The sequence below is a fragment of the Dromaius novaehollandiae genome, chromosome 6 (genome assembly GCF_036370855.1).
Source record: "Dromaius novaehollandiae isolate bDroNov1 chromosome 6, bDroNov1.hap1, whole genome shotgun sequence".
NCBI classification, from domain to species: domain Eukaryota; kingdom Metazoa; phylum Chordata; class Aves; order Casuariiformes; family Dromaiidae; genus Dromaius; species Dromaius novaehollandiae.
In genome coordinates this window covers 38,285,299-38,306,903 of record NC_088103.1, presented here as the reverse complement: position 1 = coordinate 38,306,903, position 21,605 = coordinate 38,285,299, and the positions used below count along the sequence as shown (strand labels likewise).

Here is a 21,605-nt window from a genome sequence, read left to right as displayed (position 1 = left end):
TTTGGATTACCCAGGAACTTCTGCACCTGCACAGCCCTACAGCCATTGACATGAGAAGGTCCTGGCACAGAAACCCCTTTTGAACTAGCCACGAGTTGCATGAAACTCAAACACCATAGCTGGCCACATTTGCCTCTGCTTGTTTCAATGAGTATCACTTGTCTTTAGAGATCCTTTCATCCTAAATTTATTGCCATGTTCAGAAGTCTTTTCCGTGGCATCAACACCCTTTCAGTCAGGTTATTTGTTTCCATGCAGAGAAGACAAGGGGCATAGTTAGGGCCAAAGCCAACTCCCAGCTCTGTATGCAGAGCTAGCCCAGCAAGCCAGCAGAGGCTGCAGGGATGCTGAAACCCCCGAAGCTCTAAGGCATGCAGGAGAAGTAGGTACTCAGTTTCTACCTATTTTTGGAGGAGTTTGGAAGCCACCTGCTTTTTGTTTCTTTGAACATCTTCCGTAAAAGGTTTTATGGCTTACATTTCAGTTGAAGGGCATAAAATCCCTCTCAATTTCAGAGAAGGGCATAAAATCCCTCTCAATTTGTAATATTTGTAAGGGATTACATAATGAATTGAAAAGTTATCATGGGAATTAGTTCACCAGATCACCAGAAAATGACCTTTGCTGGAGTTATAAGCTTAATTATAAGCTAAATGACCTAGACATGTCTACAGGAGAGGCACAGCCAATAGGAAAAGAGAAACACATCTCATTTACACACAAGTATTCTAGCAGATGAAAATTCGATACATTATATCAGTTAAAAGTGTGCATAAATTAACATTTTTACAGTCTCTCTTTAAAAAGGTTAATGTCGCATTTGAATATAATTCATTAAAAATATTTTCAACATATGATCTCGACATATTCAGGCCAATAGTCAAAATCTAAATTTTTCCTTAATGCACTGTAATCATACGTATTCATCACTGAACTGTGACTTAGGATCTCTTTTCAATCAGCAATGAATGGATAAGTATCTTTATACATCTTTAATAAAGGCCTACTGTTTACATTTATCAGTACATATATCAACACTGGAAGATTTGAAACAGAATCAACAGATGGGCTGTGGTCACAATTATATTTTGGGCAAGTGATGCAGGTATCATTATCATGATCTTGAGGAAAGTGGAATTGTTTTGAATGAGCAGAAAAGAAAACTTAATGAAATAAAAAGTGTTAAATAGAGCGCTGGATTCACACCAGATAGGAAACATCATCTTAAGATTCCTCTCTTTTTAAAACTAACTACTGCTCTTAGCCAGGTTACATCTATTACGATGATTCATGATTAGAAGTTAGTCACAGGAGACAGGTTCACTTTCTACATCATTTGGTCTCTGCTTTACCTATATTCTCTATCACAGAAGGTCAGCTACTGCTTGATATTCATCCACCCTGCATAGCACAAGAAAAGTGCAAAGAACCCCTCTTCTTTCTCTAAACTCTTGCACCTTACATACTAATCGTCTGGGGTAGAGCTCCAGACACATCAGCTCTGCTAAGTTATGTCTTTTTATACGGGAACAAGCCCTTCCCCAAACACACATTAAGATTCCAAAAACACCGAGATAAAAGACAAAAAGTGTAAGAAAAATAATCAACTCCACATGCCAACTATGCCATCAATAATACAAAATAATTTACACCACTTGCACCTGAGTTGAACAGTGGAAAAGAGAGGGAGACTCTGTCAGTGCAAGAGAATGATGCATGTGACCACTTTGTCTTAATTACTCAGAACAAGCGGTTTGTTGCTGTTTAGTGAAGAACAAAGATATCAGTGTCCCCTGACAGAAAAATAAATAGCCATCAGGATAGTGAAGATGATGATGACTGCCAGGACAACGATCAAGATCCTGTTTTGGATGATCCTGAAAAAAAAAGCAGAAGAGAAAAAAATACAGTAAAAACAGAGGAATATTTATAAAACAATAAAAAGAGGCAGTCACATAAATGTCTTGGAGAAAAGAGATATGCCCACATGCTTAGGACTTCCTATACCATTTTGCATAACTTGGCTGTTTTTTACTTCTTTCAGTTTTCAGTGCTTCCAAATATTTCTTTTTGTAGCTATTATATCCAACTTTTGCTTTTAGGAAAGAATTAGACTTTTCTTAATTACACACAAGCACACACACACACACGTATTAGAATTATTGAAATCCATCACATTACAACTAATTATTTACTTTCTAAGACAAATTAAATGATTAGTCCTCAGCTGATGTAATCCAAGGAATGCATGGTGGTCTCAAATAGTAAACACCATTATATTTTTAAGCCATTCTGAAATCTTCACAGCTTTTTTAATCTGAGCAGAAAAAAATTATTAATTTTCAAGGGATTTTACTATTAAGGTACAAGATTCCAAGGAAACATATGTCAATGAGATACTTACTTGTACTAAAATACCAAGGGAAAAGTATAAAAGATAGTTATGAAGAAAAGGATGATATAAAGAAGCAAGTGTCAAACTGTGAAGCTTATCTTGTAAAAGCCTCTCCTGCCTCTGTAGCATACCTTCACTTATGGTAATAGGGAAACATTACATTTACTATGTAGTATAAAAAAATGGAAATCAGAAATAATAAAAAGATGCCAGAAGTAGAAACTCCTAATATTGTTCAATCATATGTTGAGAGAAATCCCTGCTTCTAGAATTGGATACCACTTTGCTTCAGATTTTGTTTGAAATTAACAGATCAATTAAAATGAATACATCAACAAATACTACAATTTGCTGCATTTTACAGAAGGATTCTGGACTGTAAGCATTCACCATTTCCATTCTCACAGAAGTGAAAAAATATGCTCATCTGCTTTTCATGATGCAGGAACTTTTGGAAAACATATTTGTCCGTGAGGTACAACAGCAGAATTGAAGAGATATAGCAAAAACACAAAACCAACCCCCCCAACCCCCAGAACTCCCCTCTCAAAAAACAACAAAAGAATCCTAAGTTATTTTTATTCTTATTTCATTTTTTTCCTCATGCTTCTGAAAAAAAGAAAAAAACCCAGAGCCCTCACCAACCAAACAGTGGTAAAAAGAGGTAAAACTGTTTTGTGAAATGTCAAATCAAGTACAAACTTGGAGACAAGGAATGTAATGTGCTAAAATGAGCATATTTCATACAGTAAATCAGAGGGGGGAAAAAAAAAAAACTCCAGAGAGCAGAGCAGAGTTTTCCTTGGTAAATGTTTTTCATTTGGATGCGGGTGGATATATGTATATAAATTATATTGGAAAGTGCAAAGAAAAATGCAGTTTTAACCAACTCCAGCTCTCTCCTCGCTTACCCCCCACCTAAAGAAAAAGAAGTAAATGGATGGATGAAAACTGTCACATCAGACAGACCCCCTCCCCTGTGACACTCTAAAAGGACTAGCTCTCTATCCTCCTGACAGGTTACAAAATGATCACATTTGCTGACACGTCTTCCGCAAAACTGCTTTAGTGTTTGTGTCCACTTTCCTAGCAGGAGATGAATGGGCTGCTTTGTCCTCATTTATCACTTAAAGCTGAACTAAGATCTGTCTCGTTTATTTTTCCCTTCCTCACTAGAAGGGCTCAGCCACAGCATTAATTCTGTTGCGATGACAGCTAATTCAAACTTAACAGGCAATATTTACTCTGCCAAAAGGATGAGGAGGAGGGAGGGATGTTTCTCACTCTTAAAAAAAAAAAAAAAAAAAAAGTGTAACAGGCTAAAAAATAAAGCTAATTAAGGGCTTTTGGTTCTTGTTGGTTTGCACTTCAATCTAACACCTGAACTTACAAGCTTCTCTTTTGTGGCGGGGTGTGACATTCTCTGCCAAACACCTGATAACAAACGGTTTGCCCAAGCAACTGCATGAAAACCAGAATATATATTTACTCACTCACCCTCATCACTCCTGAAAAGACACTCAACAAAATTGAAACTCAGCAGTGAAATAGATTAAAAGCATGAAAACTCTTAAAACATTCAGCCTTAAGTAATACACAGTGCAGCTGGCTTGACAACCATTTTATTTGTGGGATGTGGGCCCCAAGGCATCCATAATGCTAATTTACAAAGGATTAACTGTGAGTGAAACTCCCTTAATCTAGCACATAGTTAGGCAAAGGCATACATAACATACAGAGTGTTTAAATCAACTCCTCCTACCTCTGGCCCAGTGAAAAAGCATTTCATCAGCTGAGCTTTAAAATTGTAGAAAAATTAAAAAATAAAGCCAATCCTCCTAATGCTTTATTTTTAATATTCTGGCGGTACACAACCAATTGCAAGATTATTTAATCAGTGTCCATGTCTCTAAAATCCTTGTCAAGAGAACATTGAGCAAGGCATGCTGCCACCTGTATCTGCTAATTGAAGGTTCACTTACAGTGTGAATCTAGGAAATACATATCAAAGTTCAATTTCTAGGAATCTGAATTAGTCTGCACAGTGCAGTAAAAGAATATCACATTAAAAGGAACAAATTAATCATGAAATAGGATGGATGTTATCAACAGACTCCTACACTGAAGCATTATATACTTTTAATATTCAAGCCCACAGTTAAAGATTAATTTTATATCTTTAAAAAAAAGAATAACATCGACTTCTACTCTTTTACTTTCAAGCATGTAAAATTAAACTAACTACAAACTGCCAGGAGGATGGGGCTATGTGGAAAGGGACAGAGCTGTTTGGTAGCAGCAGGACTATCTTGTGGAGGGTTCAGCGAACGGTGCGTGTTGAAGTCTGACTCTAGTAGCTGCCGGTCAGACAGCGAATACAAGTTCTGGATGTTAGACGTTTCAGATCTCAAAGTCAATAGGCAAGGGCAACCCTTCAGAGTAGAGAAAAAAATCAAGAGGAAAGGGGGCTTTAAGCGATACAACACAGTCAAGCCAGCTCACAGTGGTAGAACAATGGTTGGCATTGGCAGGACCCATCTGTGGAGACGCCTATAGTGCTGTCACAGCCAGACACTGCCAGTGGGTATTGCTCTAGGCAAAGCATCAAGGAATGTGAAGTGGGGGAGGGAGTGATAATACCAAAGGAGAAGAAAATGGGGCCTAACATTCACTACAAAAAAATCCCAAAGGCTAACGTTCACAAGAAGCAGACGATACTCTTTTATCTCTATTACACCTTAAATTCAACAAAATCTGGTGAATGAGGAAGCCCAGATTCTTCTTTGAAAATGCAAAGCATGTTTACAGGGTAAATAATTTAAGAAAGAATCTATACTTGAAAGAAGACACCCATTGAAACATCCATGGCTAAAATGCCTGAAGGCAAAAACTTGTGCATTTGCATGCTGCATTTTATTAAGTTAGCACACTGTAGCTTTAAAAGAATGCATGGCCAAATTAAGAGGAATGTGTGACTGAAACATCAAGGATTCCTCAAGTTTACATTATGAATCACAGTGCTGTTGATATGAGATGAATTAACCATTTAGTCGATGCAGCTTATGCACCGAATTCACACCAAGCGCTGCTAGAGCCCAGCGTGTTGGAGCTCGTTAACAGCCAACGTCTACTGTTCCATTCATACTCGAAACTCTAAGAGTACAAGGGCTCCTTCTACTTTTAGTTAGAAGAGACTAAAAATCTGGGCTTTTAAATTAAGTTCCATCTAGTTTATCATGGACAGCAGCCCAAAACATTTGGGTGCAAAACCACAGTGACACAGTAACTAAAGCAGATGCAAGGGTAACATAAAATGACATGTGGGAAGAGCATGCTGGACAAACTTGCCAGGCTATCAGCACGTGAAGTGCATCCTACTCCTGTTGAGTTTCCTTCTGCTCCTCCTTTCTAACTGTCTAACCCTTCTCCTGGCTTCTGCTCACAGTGCCTAACCCCCGACTAGGCGGCCTGCTGGAGGCTCCCTCCGGAACCAGCACAACTTTATTCTGTGAGCTGATGAATGACGTGGTCTGCTTTCCATCCTAGGAGTTGAAGGGATCACCTCGCTGATGCACCTGGTAACCACTGCTTTGGAGAACAAGCCCCACTTCCATTTCCAAATGGTGATGTCTCTGGCATATCAGTTCCCCACTCTTGCCATGGCAGAAATTGTGCTGCTTTTCTAGATTTCAGAAAAACAAAAAGATTCTCTCCTCTCTGTAGCTTCACTCGCGCACAATGGGTCTAACTCTGTTTGTGACATGTTTAGATCTGCTCCATATAAACACAAAGCAGTTCCCGAATAAGCTATTGCAAACCTTACATTAAGGATGCCAACCGTGTTTAAACCTTTTTACAAAACTGCATTCATTAGCAGGGGAGTGCACGACATCTATATGGGTTCAGCCTGATGTCTTGCACATGTCTTAGTGCCTGATTGACCAGCATTGAATAATGATGCCTTGCCATTAAGCACTGACGGTACAATAACAATTGTCATGAAAATTAGCAATCACGGTAACATGTTAACAAAATACAGGATACAAATGAACCAGTGCAGACTTTGGGTGCGTAAAGAGTTTTGTGTACTTAACTTGAAATAATGAAGACTACAAAACAAAATACTGCAAAAAATTTCCTACAGAAGCTCAACTCTGACACTGATACAAATGAAAAAAGTACAAATGGCTTTGGGGATCAGTTAGCCCACATTCATTACAACACAAGGCTTTATTCTTAAAGAAGATGTCTTGAAAAATAGTGTCCTCAAGAACACAGACTGATTGATGATGGAGCACTGTCCAACAGTGTTTCACTGTAATACATTTATTTAAGATTTAACTAGAAGTGATTCCTATCAGTTTACTAGGCAGAAAGGCTGCTTCTTTGTATACAAGAGTACATTTTAAATGATCACTTTGAATATTTAGCTATTACATTTTTCGGTACCCTTTTATCTGTGATCTGCAGTTTTTGCTAACATGCAAAAAATAGGTGCCTGCAAACAGTGGTAAGCGACTTTTAAGTGCCCAATATTCATGTGCAAATCAGCAGATTCAAACAAACACAAAGTGTAGGTCTAGTCACATAGGCAAAAACATACCAGTCTAAACTCAGTGTGAATTGAGTAGCTATACTCAACACTTTCTGGGACAGACATCCTTGTTACTATATATAAGGACATCTGTGTCACTATATATCAGGAGCTTTCAAACTGAGGCACTAGACCCCACACAGAGGAATACAATGGTATGATTGCTAAAACAAAGCCTTAGATACATAATGATAAATCTCTAATTTCAGGGTATTTGGGGGCTGCTCATGTAACTATTTGTCTTTTCCATTCTGAGCTTTAAGAATGCTCTTCCTAGATAAAAACAACTGAAAAGAACTAGACGGGCTGTAGCAGAACATAAAGACATGGCAACCTCCTGAAGTAACGGAGTAAGAGAGCCTTGTCTAGCAAAATTACAGCTGGTTGGAAATACCTGACTTGAGACATTCTTCATTATTAACAACTTAAATTAAAAAACACAAATATCAATGAAAAGATATCAGCACAACCTGCACACAAGTCCCTGACCCTCTTCTAGTTCAACTTGGAAAAAATGAAGATTTTTTGAAAATACTCAAGTTGTTTTCCTCCCCCAAAACCTCCAAAAACAAGGCTCCAAGTTCCTTGTGTTCTTGAAGCAAGAAGAACCAATTACACTGTAATTGACATTGTCTATTTAAACCTGAAATGGCCTTGGGCGGGTGGCAGAGAGGAAAGAGGACTCCTCATGGCTTACTTAACACTGCCTGGGCTCCACCTCTAGCCCAGGGACAGGTCATTCCAAGCGGGAGCCCCTCTTATGTTCCCTGAAGTCCTCCCAGAAGGACTCTCTTTTTTTCCTCAACTACCCACAGTACCAGGGGCTCTAGCTTCTTAGATGTAAGTCCTTGTGAAGATCCATTAAAAGATTATATTTTTCTTATTGATGAAAACTGAGCAGACAATGAGTTTAAAGACTCAAATATGCAGGAGTGGGAATGCAAAATGATGACATATTTCTAGGTTCACCTAGAACAGCAGCTTTTTTTTAAAAGAGATGGGCCATACAAGGTGCCTAAGATACTGTTGACAGGGCTGAGGAGTTGTGCAGAGATCCATCTTCTAGCTTTAGAGATCAGCCCTAAGGACCGAGGCCATCTAGTTGTAATAACGTGGACACCAACCTCTAGTTATAATATTGCACTAGTACCACATCAATGTGTTTCCACCTCGGCCTTGAAGGACGGAGTCATATAATAACAGGAGCAGGAAGGTAGTCACAGTAGCCAACTTTAAACATCTAAATTATATCTAGCTAATCTCTCTCAGCTCCCTGTGTATATAAGCTAGAGTCCTGCTCTGAACTGCCTTCTCTTTTTTCCTGGCCTTGCATGTATGCTGGGATAACTAGTCAGTTAAGTTGGTTGCCTAAGTTAGAGCCTACAGACTGGGTAGCAAGAATATCCCTCAAAGTTTCAAGGTGAGCCCAAGCAAGAATGACAATTCTCCCAAGGCCAAATTCACTCAGTGAGAGCGAACAAGGCAAAATTGTCCAGCAAAGACTTTAACACGTTGCAAAGTGGCTGTAATCTCCCACCGATCAGAAATACTGCAGAGATAAAGCTCACCAATAAAGTGGAAGATGCTTCTCAATAGTTAGTATCTTGATTCACCACCTCCTTTCAATGGGTACCATATTTCTACAAGAAATTCTGTCTGGAATTAAATCCAGTTCTTCTTTCACAGGAATTTAGGGGGCTGGAGGAGATAGGAAAGATAGTGAAACATCTCCCTGAGATGAATATCTGCAACACAATGGGCTTCCTTGGCTCAAGGAACTATGATAATACCTTTCTGTGTCAACTTGTGCCATTCTTACCATCAATATTGCAAGTTTAAAAATTATTTTTATGGTATCTTATAGTTGAGACACTTATTGAGATACCTAATTAGTAACAAGTTTGCAATACATTCCAAATACAACAAAGCTATATAAACAGCACTGGAATTCACTGCTGTGTGGTGGCCGTGAAGATCATGATTACCACAGCTTGCAGGCACCCTGTCGCCAGGAGCTGGCAGTCTCAGGAGGTGCGCGTGCTGCACAAGGCGTCACAGGCGTCTGGCGGAAGCGAGGGGCAGACGGCTCGGCTGAGTGGTCTGGGAAGGAAAGATGCCTACAGGAATGACTGGGAGACTGTAGCAAACTATGGAAAGCCTAAAAGAGGGTCCTCATGGACACTGGGCCCTAAGATAAAAAGGCAATAGGGAAGGGTACTGCAAATCTTTTACTAACTCAGATTTTATTCATTGTTTATTTTTAAAACATGTAAGAAGGTATTTCTGAAGGATGAAAAACATCCATCTGCTTATCAAAGACCCTGATGGGGAACGTTTCTCTGCACTTCCCTGAGCGGTGCAGCTTCAGCTGTCTCCTGTCTCCCTGTCCATGGTGGGAACAAATTAGATTATTACTGTCATTAGGACTAACAGCGGGGGGCTTCTGGGGCCATGGAAACTCACCAGCCAAAACTGGAGGGGTATTAGTTCATTTCACGCAAAGCGGAGGCAACACCAGATCTCTTTGGCAACTGTAAATGAAGATCACGTGCACAGTGGCAACTGCGAGCCGAAGGAGTCAAGGTTGCATTAATCTCCACCCAGCCTTTCTCAGGGTACTGAAGTATCAAGACGAACAAATCATACATTTAGTCACCTGAGCATGACTAAGAACCATAGGCCTTAGGAAACATTATGAGCACTTTAGGAGCGCTCTGAAGGAGGGCGGATATCCCAGCTGTCCGAATAATGGCATTCTTCAGCACATTGGCTGCATGTGGCCCGGGTCTCCAAACAGTTAATAGGAAAAAAAAACCAAACCCCAACTCCCTCCCCAACATTCAAAGCTAAAGCAATTATTTCTCCAGCAGAAGAACATATGCAAACTATAAAATGACACAACATACATGATTGCACATTGGCTTTTGTGATAAATATAGTTAAATTTACATTCTGTGCAATATAAAGAAAACAAAAATGTGTCAAGTCTGCATTTTATTAACTGTCATAATCATTCGATGCCACTAAGACGTATCTTAAATGGATGAAATCTTCCCTTTAATTAATGATTAATCTACAGCTTTTAGGTGTGATGACGCTTGAGACTGGACATTACTTCACTTACATTATTTTCTCCTTATCACACTATATTTGACTGGGCGTCTTTTTGTGTGGCAGGTTTGCTACAATTGTCTTAACAATGTTGACCTCTTTGTAAAAACCCGAAGGCATCTGCAGCAATTGTTCCTGAAGATGTGCTATCCAAAATGTTACCATTTCATGGCACTTCTTGAATGATAGAATAGAATTTTTTTTGGTATATATTCATTTTTTTTTCAAATGCTATAAAAGAAAGGAAAACAATCATGGCTAAGGCCATTTGTGAGATGGCATTAAAAGAGCCTACTCTGAGACAGATAAAAATAATGAGAATCTTTCTGTCAAGAAGGATTTAGAAAATATCACTAGCATTATTAAAATTTAATTTTTTACTGTGCTTTTTGGTTCCTCCTTTTCCAGTGATAATGAGCAGGACTGCACACCTCCACATTGCTAGCACTTGTTTTGAGCAATAAATTCAGCCTTCCAGTCTGAAGACATTTCAGACAACAATTTTGACTGCTATAGGCTTATTTTTCAACCTGTTCTGTGCTTTGAGTCTTCCCATAAAAACCAGTTCATAAGCTAATTTTCCACAAGGCCAGTGGAACAAATAAAAATCAATTTTTGCCCAACTGGTTCAGAGAAAACCTGGGAATAGTGAAGTCAGAACAGTGAAAAATAAGAAGAATCGATGTATTCACAAATGGTTTACCTGATAGAGAACTATCAAATTAGTTGACAGGAGATACTTGCCACTATTAGAGTATTTTCTTTTCAGCATGTTACAGTATTTGTATTAGGGGAGCAGAAATGCCTCTACTTTGTTACGACCTCAGACACCTTGGTTTAATAACCACGCAGAGCCTCCATGCGTTGTATAAAACTACGGGGCACAAAGTCAAAGTGCAAGAGCACTCGCAGACCCTGCAAGCAGAGGGACCTGCAAGCAGAACCGAGGCTTAGAGCGGGTGTAAGTTTTCGTGATCCTGAGGAAGGAGGGAAGATTCCTGTTTCAGTGAACACAGGGAGACATTTATGACCTCAGGTCAACCCTGTCAAGAGGAATTTGGTCCATCAATAAAGGAAAAAAATGTAAAATACTCTCCAGACTTCCCTCCCCAATTTTTTTTTTAAAAAAGAAGTTGAGGTGCACACTGAAGACTAATTAGTTTAATATCTCTCTGAGAGCAGCATACACATTTCTCCAAAGACAGGGAATCCTGTTCTTAGATTTCAACACTTTCAGAACCCAAGTACAACGCAGGACATACATAGACTTTAATACATCTGGTCCCATCCGTTTTATAATCTTTTCCACAAATTAGGCAAGCTTTTCTGAAACTGGGATACTAGTTTCAAAACTGATCCTGGGATTGGATTGCTGCTTATGCCTGCCTATCTGCAGTCTGAAAGATGCATCTGAAAACCTGACTGAAGGACAGAATCTGCTTATTAACACAAATTAACCATTGCTCATTTGGAAATAAAACAAATTTGTTTTTTAAATTTAAATATTAAGGAAGCTATTTTTAAGTAGCTGTAATCTTCACCCTAATACCTGGCTTTTTATACACGCCTTCATTTTATGAGTTGGCATTAAAACGTGACTCATTTTAACAGAAAAAAAAAAAAAGAATTAAGTATGTCACTGCGAAGCTGCATATTACCTAGTTAAAAATATTATAACCCACCATGGAAACATCACTTCTATGGCCAAACAAAACATTACTCAATGAAGAAATGGCATGAAATATATAATATTCAGCAGATGAAGGGTAGTTGAAAGTTTCACTGCCAATAAACAACATCATAATAAAGAGTGTGCGTACCGAAATAAAGTATACCCGTTCCTCACTAATCGTGATGCAATGCTTTAGTACTTGAATCTAATAAAGATACTTCTAGTGTACTAAGTATACAGGGAGAAGTTAAAAACACCACACATTTTCATTCTGAATCTCTTACAACTGATGCTAATTTGCTTATGATATCTGCCTGATTTGGAGCTAATCTTCTGTAAATTAACTCCTAATGCTGTCTGCAATAATCCTCTTAATGCTGGTCTGTCTTGAGTACTTTATATCAAATACCATGAAATATGTAAGCAAATATAAGGCGCCTAGTATTTGCAGAGCTGTCGGCTGCTCTTGAATACTCGCTGGGGGCTCGGGGGTGCCCTGAGGAGCCAGGGCCGGCGAGAAGCCCTGGTGAGCACGGCGCGGCGTGGCTCTCGCGGTCCCTTGGCAGGGGCAGCCCGTGGGGACAGCGTCCCCCGCTCGCAGCCACCCCGGAGAGGAGCAAAGGAGGATCTCTGCCTCCCAGCAGCCTGGCGCGGAAAGGTGCAACACCACCCTCCAAGCCTCCCAGCTCCAGCAACACATGATAATGAGCACAAGTAAACACGGTGGCTCGGAGACTTCAGAATGACAAGATGTGTGTTAAACAGCACTAATTATCAGCTGGAAGCCTAATCTGATCACTGGTTTAAAAAGACAGAGACAGACAATTTCGTTTCTTCAGACGGGCAAAGTATTTTTAAGGATGTTGCTTCAACATTGGCCAACTTTATTATTATTGTCAGCGTGCTAACTCTGTATTCAAAAATATATTTTTTCCACTTAATCCACCAGAACAATTTTCTCCCCAACATTAATTTAACGATACAGCCAAAGACCTAATTGATATTGGTGAGCAATGCAATTCCAACGTATTATTTGCTTGGTTTTTGAAATATAAATGGCAGGCACAAGTTTGACTGAATGGACCTCTTTATGTTTTAACAGGAGGTTTATTGGCCCAGACTCCAACATATAACAAGCACAATTGCAAAAGCAATACATTTTTAATTGAAAAAATCATGTATTTTTACTATGAAAGTAACTCAAATAACAAGTAACTCTGTCAGGTAAAGGCCTCATAAAATTTTTTTCATATGTGGAATGTTGTTTAGAAATTATATTCTCAACAGAGCAAACACTTATAGGAGGCTATTAAAATAAAAAAATATATTGTTACAATCATACTTTATTGGAGCTTGCTTTTTTTTATATATTAAAGAACAGATAAAGCTCAGTGATCAGTGAGCCGTATGTGTCCAACAGCCCTTCAAGAGCCTTGTGGAAATGTATAAAACAAGCAGTGATACAATCCTTTGCCAAACACTGTCATAAATTTTTTATTTGGCAGCTAACATTCTCACTAGTTTTCTTGGCAGCAATTGGGACCTTTAGCAAGAAAGGTGCAGGAGAAAAATACCTTGTTTAGAGATGTTTTCAACACTTTCTGGGATTTTTCAGAACTTCTGCCTGCAGCACATTTTACAACCACAGTCTCCAATCACCTGATGAGTAGGTGGTGGTTTTAAATTTTTTTTTTTAATATAGACAGCCTGCTACCCCCCTCTGGCCTTCAGCCTACAATGTGCGTGCGGAGGCGGGGGTGTATGTGCTCCACTGAGATACAAGTGCTTGCTCCTCTCTGTCTAGACAAAAACCTGAAAATAATATCAGAATGTACCTTTCATTGCTCCTGATACTATCTGTATCTTATTCCCAGATGACAGAGATAAATGAAAGGCAAACATGTGCTGATTACTTTTGCATTTTTCTTCAGCGATCTCTACAGAGAAGCTGGTCACAGGTGCAGCTACCTTGGCCAGCCGGCGAACTGGCGGATAAACAGAATTGTGAAATAGCTTTCTGTACCCAGAGCCGCTCTTCATGTTTTAGGGTTTTTTTAAAGATATGCTAAACCTCACATCTGACGCACAGCCCTCCTCAGTGCCGCCAGACACGCCGGTGCACCGCACAAGGGCGAACTCGGCTCCTGGCCCTTCGGGAACGGCGGTCCTGTGGTTTGGGCTCCTCCAGGCACAGTTCAGCAGCAGGCTCTAGGCAGGTCGCTTACTGAGCAGCTGTTTAATTTTGGGGTATTTAATTGTCTCAGGATGGATACAAGATGAAGCTACTTCACATCTCGCCAACCTCCTCTGAAAGTTTCACAACAGTAAGAGAGATGTTTCACCCTCGCACAGGGCCGGAAGGAACGGCACTCTGCCTTTAACAGATCTGGCCCAGGAAAGGGCCATTTCCCTCATTCGTCTCCGAGCAGAAAGCTGGAAGGCGGCTCTAGCCTGACAGCGCGCTTGCTCGAAGCGCGGCCTTAGCCAAACTGGTGATGTGACACTTCTGGGCGCCGGCCCGCAGGCTCGGTGGCCAGCGGGGTCCCGCTCACCGCCGCCGGGCGCACGCAGACCTCTCGCGGCTGCTCGGGCCGCTGCAGGGAGCTCGGCCCCCGCCGCCGCGCTGCCACCGCGCTGCCACTGCTGCCGCGCCGGGTGCGAGCGGGCCGAGCGCGTCCCCGTCCCCGTCCCCGTCCCCGTCCCCGTCCCCGTCCCCGTCCCCGCTGCCGGGCCGCAGCCGCAGAGCTGTCCTCCGCGCAGCGCCGGCTCCCCGGGTTTCCCTGCGCCGCCCGCTCCTCCCAACTCACTCCCGGCTATTCCTGCCTTTCTCACGAGTACCTCCCAATGTCTCTCGCCTTGCTCTTATTTTATTTCACTTAAAAACACAGCAGTTTAATTATGTACTGTCACTGGCAAGGCGGGCCCTTTGAAAGCGGCTACGCACACCAGAAGCCTGTTGGAGAGTGACAGCAGGGTACGACTTTACAGAAAACAAAACACCAGACGAAAAAATACACAGTCATTAATAACAAATTCTAAATCACTAGTAGAGGAATATGACTTTATCTACAGTCCTCATCAATCAGTGCGAAGATGCCTGCAGCTGTGGTGGGGTTAGAGTCCCACATCTGCAAAAGAGCTAGAGAGAGTTCTGCACGATGTTTTAAGAAGCATCCAGTGCCCCGATTCTGCCCTGTTACACCATTTTAAATCAAGCGGTACTGAGGGGTGTCATAACCCTGTACATCTGTGTCAGACCCTGTGTTGCAAGGGCAGCGCTTATGCCAAGAATGCAAAACAGATGTTGGTTTCCTGATGTTTTCTTGTTGTCATTTAAGCTGTTTTTGCTGCATTCTGTTTTGATTTTGGTGAGTAAAGCAAATCGCCAGAACTTTTCAGAGGGCCGACTAGAGTAACGTTTCTGCACTTTCCTTTCTATTTTGTGTGCGTGTGTGAATATGCATAGAGTCTGAGCTACAACCGGGAAAAGCTTTTTTTTTTTTTTTTTTTTTTAAGCTTCATTTGAGCTATGCTCTGTTCCCGTGGGGCAAAGTGAAAGGTAGCTATTTGCGGATGGGAAAAAGGGCTTTTGTGAACAGCAAAACTGCATCACCGAACAGTTTAATAAAAAGATTTTTTGAAGTTATTTTTTACTACTATTTTAAGAGGAAATAGGGATAAATATATCTTTTTTTGCATGTTGACTCATTAACAAATTTAGTAATAAACACTTTATAATTAAGTCTACTAGTTTATTGCTGTCCAGAAGTTTCTCAATACTCTTTGCACAGAAGGTTTTGGGAAAAGTAGAACTAAGAAATGGTGAAGGCAATTCCCAACAGCTTGCTCCAGCAAATCTACGAGAGGCTTAAAGTCACTTCTGAACACTGAAATTCGAGATGCCGTATCAAATAAGCAGCTCTTTTTCCTCCAAAGAAAGAAACTGGGTGTAGCTAACCTAGTGCATAATAGGTTTATTCTCATTCACAAAACAGGAATTACTTTATGGCCCCAAAGTAAAACTAGCATAGAAATATACTGGCAGATTTGCTGCAGATGTGTGTTGTGACACGTATGCAGGGAATCTGCTATTAATCACACGCTAAGATTTTAATATTATGTGGGGTAATGCAGGCTACCATTATGGTGAAGATTCTGGATTCCTAAAAGCTTAACCCACAAATGGGTCTTTTAAATTTAATACATTTGAACTTACTCTCAAACTGTACCCGTTGAAATCCCTGATGCACAGACGCCCCCACCCCCCCATGACTTACATTTATTTCAATATCTATTGTGTGTTCCTTTTTGTGTTTGTGCTCAGCTTCTTTTATTGTGACACATGACAGTAGCTGCTAAAAGTGCAGCTTTTCAATTCTCCCGATTACCGGACTATGACAGGAATGTTCTTGTTAGAGGGGTTGTTTGCGAGACCTCTGGATACGTATCTAGCACAGGAAATGGTCTGGCTCAAACGCTGCAAAAGCCATCTTTTACCTGAATCCTTCAGAATTTGTGTCCGAACACAACTAGAACCTATGTATCTGTACCCGGGCTAAGATTACTATGGACAATTATACCATGGAAATGCATTACTCTGACAAAGCAATCAATCACGTTATTTCTCACAATTTCAGTTCACCCCTAAAATTTTCCTTACCTCCAAAGCCAGCTGGATATTATATTACCGAAGCTGTTGAAAGGGTGTAACACTAACCATGAAGCCAAAGGCCACTAAAACTATGCAATGCATAAATTTTTATTGTTTGCTCAGCATTGAAATCTCATTAGGGCTCATAACTCATCGGCACACTGCAAACATTTGCATCTGCTGATCATGAGAACTCGGATGGAATGTACACCTCTGGCTAATTTACTTGTTATGTTTTCAGATGAGACTCTCTGTGTTGCTTTATATTTTCTCTAAAAAAAAAAGCCCTTACACAGTTGTGATTTCCATTTTAAACTAAATACATTAAAACTTTCATTTACAGTTTCTCAAGGTTGTTCTGTTGCTGGCAATGTTCATGACCATCATTTACAAAAGTTTCATTTGACTTAGTATTCAGGATAATCACTGTTTGAAAACTGTGCCCCATAGAGCATTCCGCTTCATTCATCCTTGCTGCTTTATGCATTCACATTTTAATTAGATTAAAATTTGTCCTCCAATTAGTTTTCATTATAGTTTATAGATTACAGAAAAAATCTCCACTGAGGTGCGCTTCAGAACTGTGCCTAAAGTTTAAAATGAAATAACTGTGCAAATGAAGTGATTATGAAGATTATTACTATGCAAAAAAACATCAGTCGCTTCTTGGTTTACTTATACATTTAACTCTGTAATTTATTTTGCCGACTTCAATACCTCTGTGTTCTCCAGAGTAGTAATCATAATAATACCTTACAGTTACAGGATACCTTTCATTCCTAAGGATCCTTAGGGGCCTGATTCTGCAGTCCTTACTCACATCAGTAGTCCTATTGAAGTCCCTGAAACTACGTGAACAAGTGCTACTCAGTACATGTGTGTTAAAGCTCAACTGCAGGTCAGAGATTCCCCTCAGCTACCCACACACAATTGCTGTTGATGTGTGCGGCTCAGAACGCAAACCAGACATGACCATTATATAAAAAGTCCTTTCACCTACTTCTGGGTGAGATGTAGCAGCTGTTTAATGGTGCGTGGTTACAAGGCTCGCCTCTTTAAATGATGGTGTGAAGACAGTTCCCACCCCCGTTAAAACGGCAGAGAAAACTGAGAATGTAATTGTCCAAACTGGAAGCAGCTCAGGAGGCCACTGGGGCTCGTGCTGCATCTCCAGCGTCACTTGCATCTTCAGATGCCACACGGCCAAGTACCGGATGCCCAGTCACTAATACCTACTGCACATGCAAATTTACTATGTGCTGAAGGCAATCTAAAGTTTACTATTCGCAAGGCTGATCCTACAACCGGAGCAGACATTTATGCTGGGGCAGTCTCTCGGTGGAACGCATGGGACTCCGTGTCGGAGCAGAGCTCCACCGAAATGGATCTGTTTGCAGGAAATTCTCTTCCAATAGCGAGAGCTATAAATATACACTCATATTAAAAAACGAGAGATGCAGCCAACATCTTAAAACTAAAAATAGAGACACTTGGGTTACAAAAACAGGGACCTGTCTTTGCACTAGCAACATATTTCCGAGAGGAGGAACGCAGTTGAAAACAAGTATTTTACTACAAATGATGCGTAGTTTATAAGCATGAGAGAGTAATTTCAGTAAAATGCAGGACTGTAAAAAGCAGTGTTGTCTACTTTTCATTCTCAGAGTGAACATGCAATAACTGGTTGAACTATCATTAGTTAATCTTCACATCACTGAGGTAACTAGCGTTATCCCCATTGTACAGATGGCAAAAGTAATGTTTATGGGGTCAAAGGCTAGATGGGAGTTTATAATTTAAATGTTCTCACTCCATGCCCTGTACTCAGGCCAAGACCATGTTTCCAAGATGAGAAACATCCAGCAGCAGTACTAATTTTAGGAGTTATGCTCAGGTCTGACCCTTCTTCCCCTGCTCCCACCTCCTCTTGGTTTTCATTTCTGCCATCACACTGCAGTGTGCCAGCCTCAGCCGTGCTGATTCAACTGCTCAAGGGTCCATGTGATGAATCAGATCAGGGAACTGATCCAGGATAAAAAAAGAAAAAGAAAAAAGAAGCGGGTGGGAGAGGAGAGCTGTTTTGCACCTGAACAATTCCATTTCAAGGCAGTGACTCCCACACAGAAGCGGCGGTGGAAACGAGAGCGCAGCTGGGTGCAGCATGGGGGCAGCCGTGAGCAGGTTAGGGGGCAGGAGGAGACTCCACTGTTGACGCTGAGGGTTTCATATTGCAGAACTGAGGTCCAATCCACTCTGAAATCTTTCCATTTTCCTGTTTTAACTCTTTTCAAATCTCTCCCTCCTTTTATCTTCCTCTGCCCGCTTTATTCTGAGAAAGAGTGTAGCTACTTCAGACCACCTTTGCACAACAAATTTGCACAAGGTAATTTAGAAAATGTAAGTTTTTCACTTTCCTCAGCTAAAATCTGGAACACCAAATTCACTTTCTAAATCCCATTGACCATATTGCAGAAATATTGCTCCATTTCCTCAGTTGAACTGTCATGTTTCATAAAATACAGAGAAACTAGTCTTGCTTTACGTCAAGGGTGCATTTATAAATAGTTTATAAAAGATTTAGATGATTAACCATATATTAAGAGACAGTCAATCAAATTTAAGAGGCTATTTGAGAATTTTACAGATCAAGCAGTTATTTATAATCCTGGTTATTGCTTTCTTCCTTATATCTACTCCTCCCTCTGCTACTATAATACTTGGTTAACTCTTTATAAATGACTTGTGTTAGCAAAATCAAAAAAGAGCCCAAATCCTACCTTAAGGAGCAGGTTAGATAATTTGGACTCTGAGTCTCCTGGAAAAAGCGCTTAAGGACCAGATCTCTGGAGGTAGCTAGACACCTCATGCCATGATTTAGACACCTCAAGGCCCTAATAAGATCTAGGCCCTCATCGCTCTGTAAATGGAACTTAACCAATTTTAAAAAGTTGGCCAAGTGTCATTTGAAAAGGCACAAATGCTGAAGTAAGTGCGACAGCTAAGGAACACATTTTTTCTGCGACGAAACATCAGCATCATGACAGGATGGCTTAAAGCTTCAGCACTTCAAGCTGGTTGTAGGAAAAAAAAGCCCAACAATGGAAGCCTTGAGGAATGCTAAATATAACTGGTCTCCTTACACAATACAGTGTGGTCTGTTAGAAAAGAATTATTTCTTGTGATTTCATTCAGTCATTTTAAGTAGTGACTTCTCCTTCCTTTTTAAGATTTTTAACTTAGTAGCAAGCATATCGAACATTTTAATAAAGAAATAACCTCGGATTACTTTTTAATCCTGTGTGATTTATAAAGTCAAAAAAAATGATACCTATTCTGGAAGTATAGTGTATTTGGTGCTATTTTTGCACTAGGAATGGAAACTCTAACTGGAAATAGAGTCATTCATTCACACTTACTGGATGACATCCCGTTGACAGGCATGCAAACTTGGAAAGGTGCTACACAGTCACTCTTAAAATACTACACTATATTTTTTCCTTCTAAGCTCCAATTAAGTAAATGTTAAAGAGGGATCAGTACTTCGTTAAGGCTAAAGGTTCATCGTTTGCAGGAGATCATCTTTCAGAAGTACAAAGGCAGAAAAGTCAAGGCACTAACTACAAAATAAATTGTTTGCACAACAGAAGTGGTACCTTCAAGCCCCTCTGCAGCAAGGTGCTGTGCTACTGCAGTTCTGCTCATTCAGATTAGGATTTTAAAGAGCATTCTCCACTATTATCTGAAGGGTCATCAATCCTTCCTGCCAGGCAGTTGTTTTGTTTTGTTTTTCATTCAGGAAGAATGAAAACCATAAAAGGTGTGAAAATACGCTTGAGGTAGATATATTCACAGACTTGAATATCGCTGGAAGGCTCCCAGTGCTCGTGCGCGCTGAGCAGATGCTCCCAGGCTGGACGGCTCTATGAAACAAACTACAGTTACAGAAGAACCAAAAATAAAACAAGCAGCTTTAACCCTCTTGAAGTTGTGGGCTTGGGCCTAATAATTGTATCTCCACTTGCTCCCATAGGCTTGTTTCCAAAAAGCTTCAAAATTGGAAGGACCTTTACAGTGGGGAGGAAGGAAGGAAGGAAAGCTCCCAGTTAAGATACGGCATTTTAAAATGGCAGAGAAACAGAGCAACTGACCTTAAGAGAGTTTTGCGCCGCTGTGTCAAATTCCTACCAGGGCAGCTCATAAGACTTCAGGTCTTTCATATCTGGATCAAAATGTCAGGACTCAAAATCCGAACCATAAACCATGCCCTCTGAAATCTAGGTACAAGCATAATCTTGGCTTTGCTTTCTATTTGGCTTCTCCAGTCTCATGCACATGTCTGCACTGCCAACGGAGACATGCTTTCCTCTTTTTCTGACAGAAAACCTCAGCTGGTCTCCAAATTTTAAATGATGCACTCTGTAACTCCTTTTGCTTTAACTTCCTTGTTTTCTTGCTGGTTCTAAAAAAACCTTTGACCCACTCACAAGAATGCCATTTCTATTTCTGTCATCCCAAATTAACAAATGAATGAGGAAAGGGAAAACTTCTACTGCCCCCCCTTCTCCTCAGTCACTTCAAACCTTCGCCCTCCTGATTGCCCTGCCTCATCACAGCCCTCGTGCTCTAAAATAAAGAGCTGAAGCCCAACCGGCTTCAATGAGACATCAGCACTTGCTTAAATGGTATTCTGAATCATGGGCCAAATGGCAGTGGTGGCCTGTGAGAGCAGGTTTTTTCTTCATGCGGTCTTGTAGGATACAATGGATTTATGACCGTCAGTTCTAAACAACACTCCTATTGTCTCTTCTCATTTCATCTCCCTCCATTATTAATTTATGTTGATTTTGATTGATGAAGACACTTTAAAAAAGGAGGGGAGAAGGGAGGAGGGGGAGAGGAATACTTCAACTGTTCGGTCTCTAACTCCTGTAAATCTACAGTTCCTACTGCAAGAATATTACTCACAAGAAATGTCAATTTGCACATTTTGGGAAGAATTTTTCCTTTTACCTTTCCCTCCTCTGACTGAAGTACAGGAACCGCAGCATAAGCAGTGCTTCTGGTACATGCTGCATATCACACTGCAATCAGCCAGGAAAATCAATGTCTTTGTAATGAAAAAGTGTTAAGACTTCTGCAAAGCCTCTCTTACATATTTACTTCCTATGCAAAAGCTCATTAA

The 21,605-nt window shown here is 40.5% G+C and overlaps 1 protein-coding gene across 4 annotated transcripts in view; it reads right to left on the bottom strand.

Annotated features, from left to right (window-relative positions):
• Positions 1-21,605, bottom strand: part of VTI1A (vesicle transport through interaction with t-SNAREs 1A) — a 283,570-nt gene that overhangs the window by 2,046 nt on the left and 259,919 nt on the right. For all 4 annotated transcript variants that reach the window (XM_026117483.2, XM_026117480.2, XM_026117484.2 and 1 more), the window contains one exon: positions 1-1,877. This exon is cut by the window's left edge and continues 2,046 nt beyond it. Coding sequence is in view for 2 of the 4 variants with exons in the window: in XM_026117480.2 (XP_025973265.1) it covers positions 1,784-1,877 (94 nt within the window). In the remaining 2 variants the exon portion in view is untranslated. The remainder of the gene's footprint in view (positions 1,878-21,605) is intronic.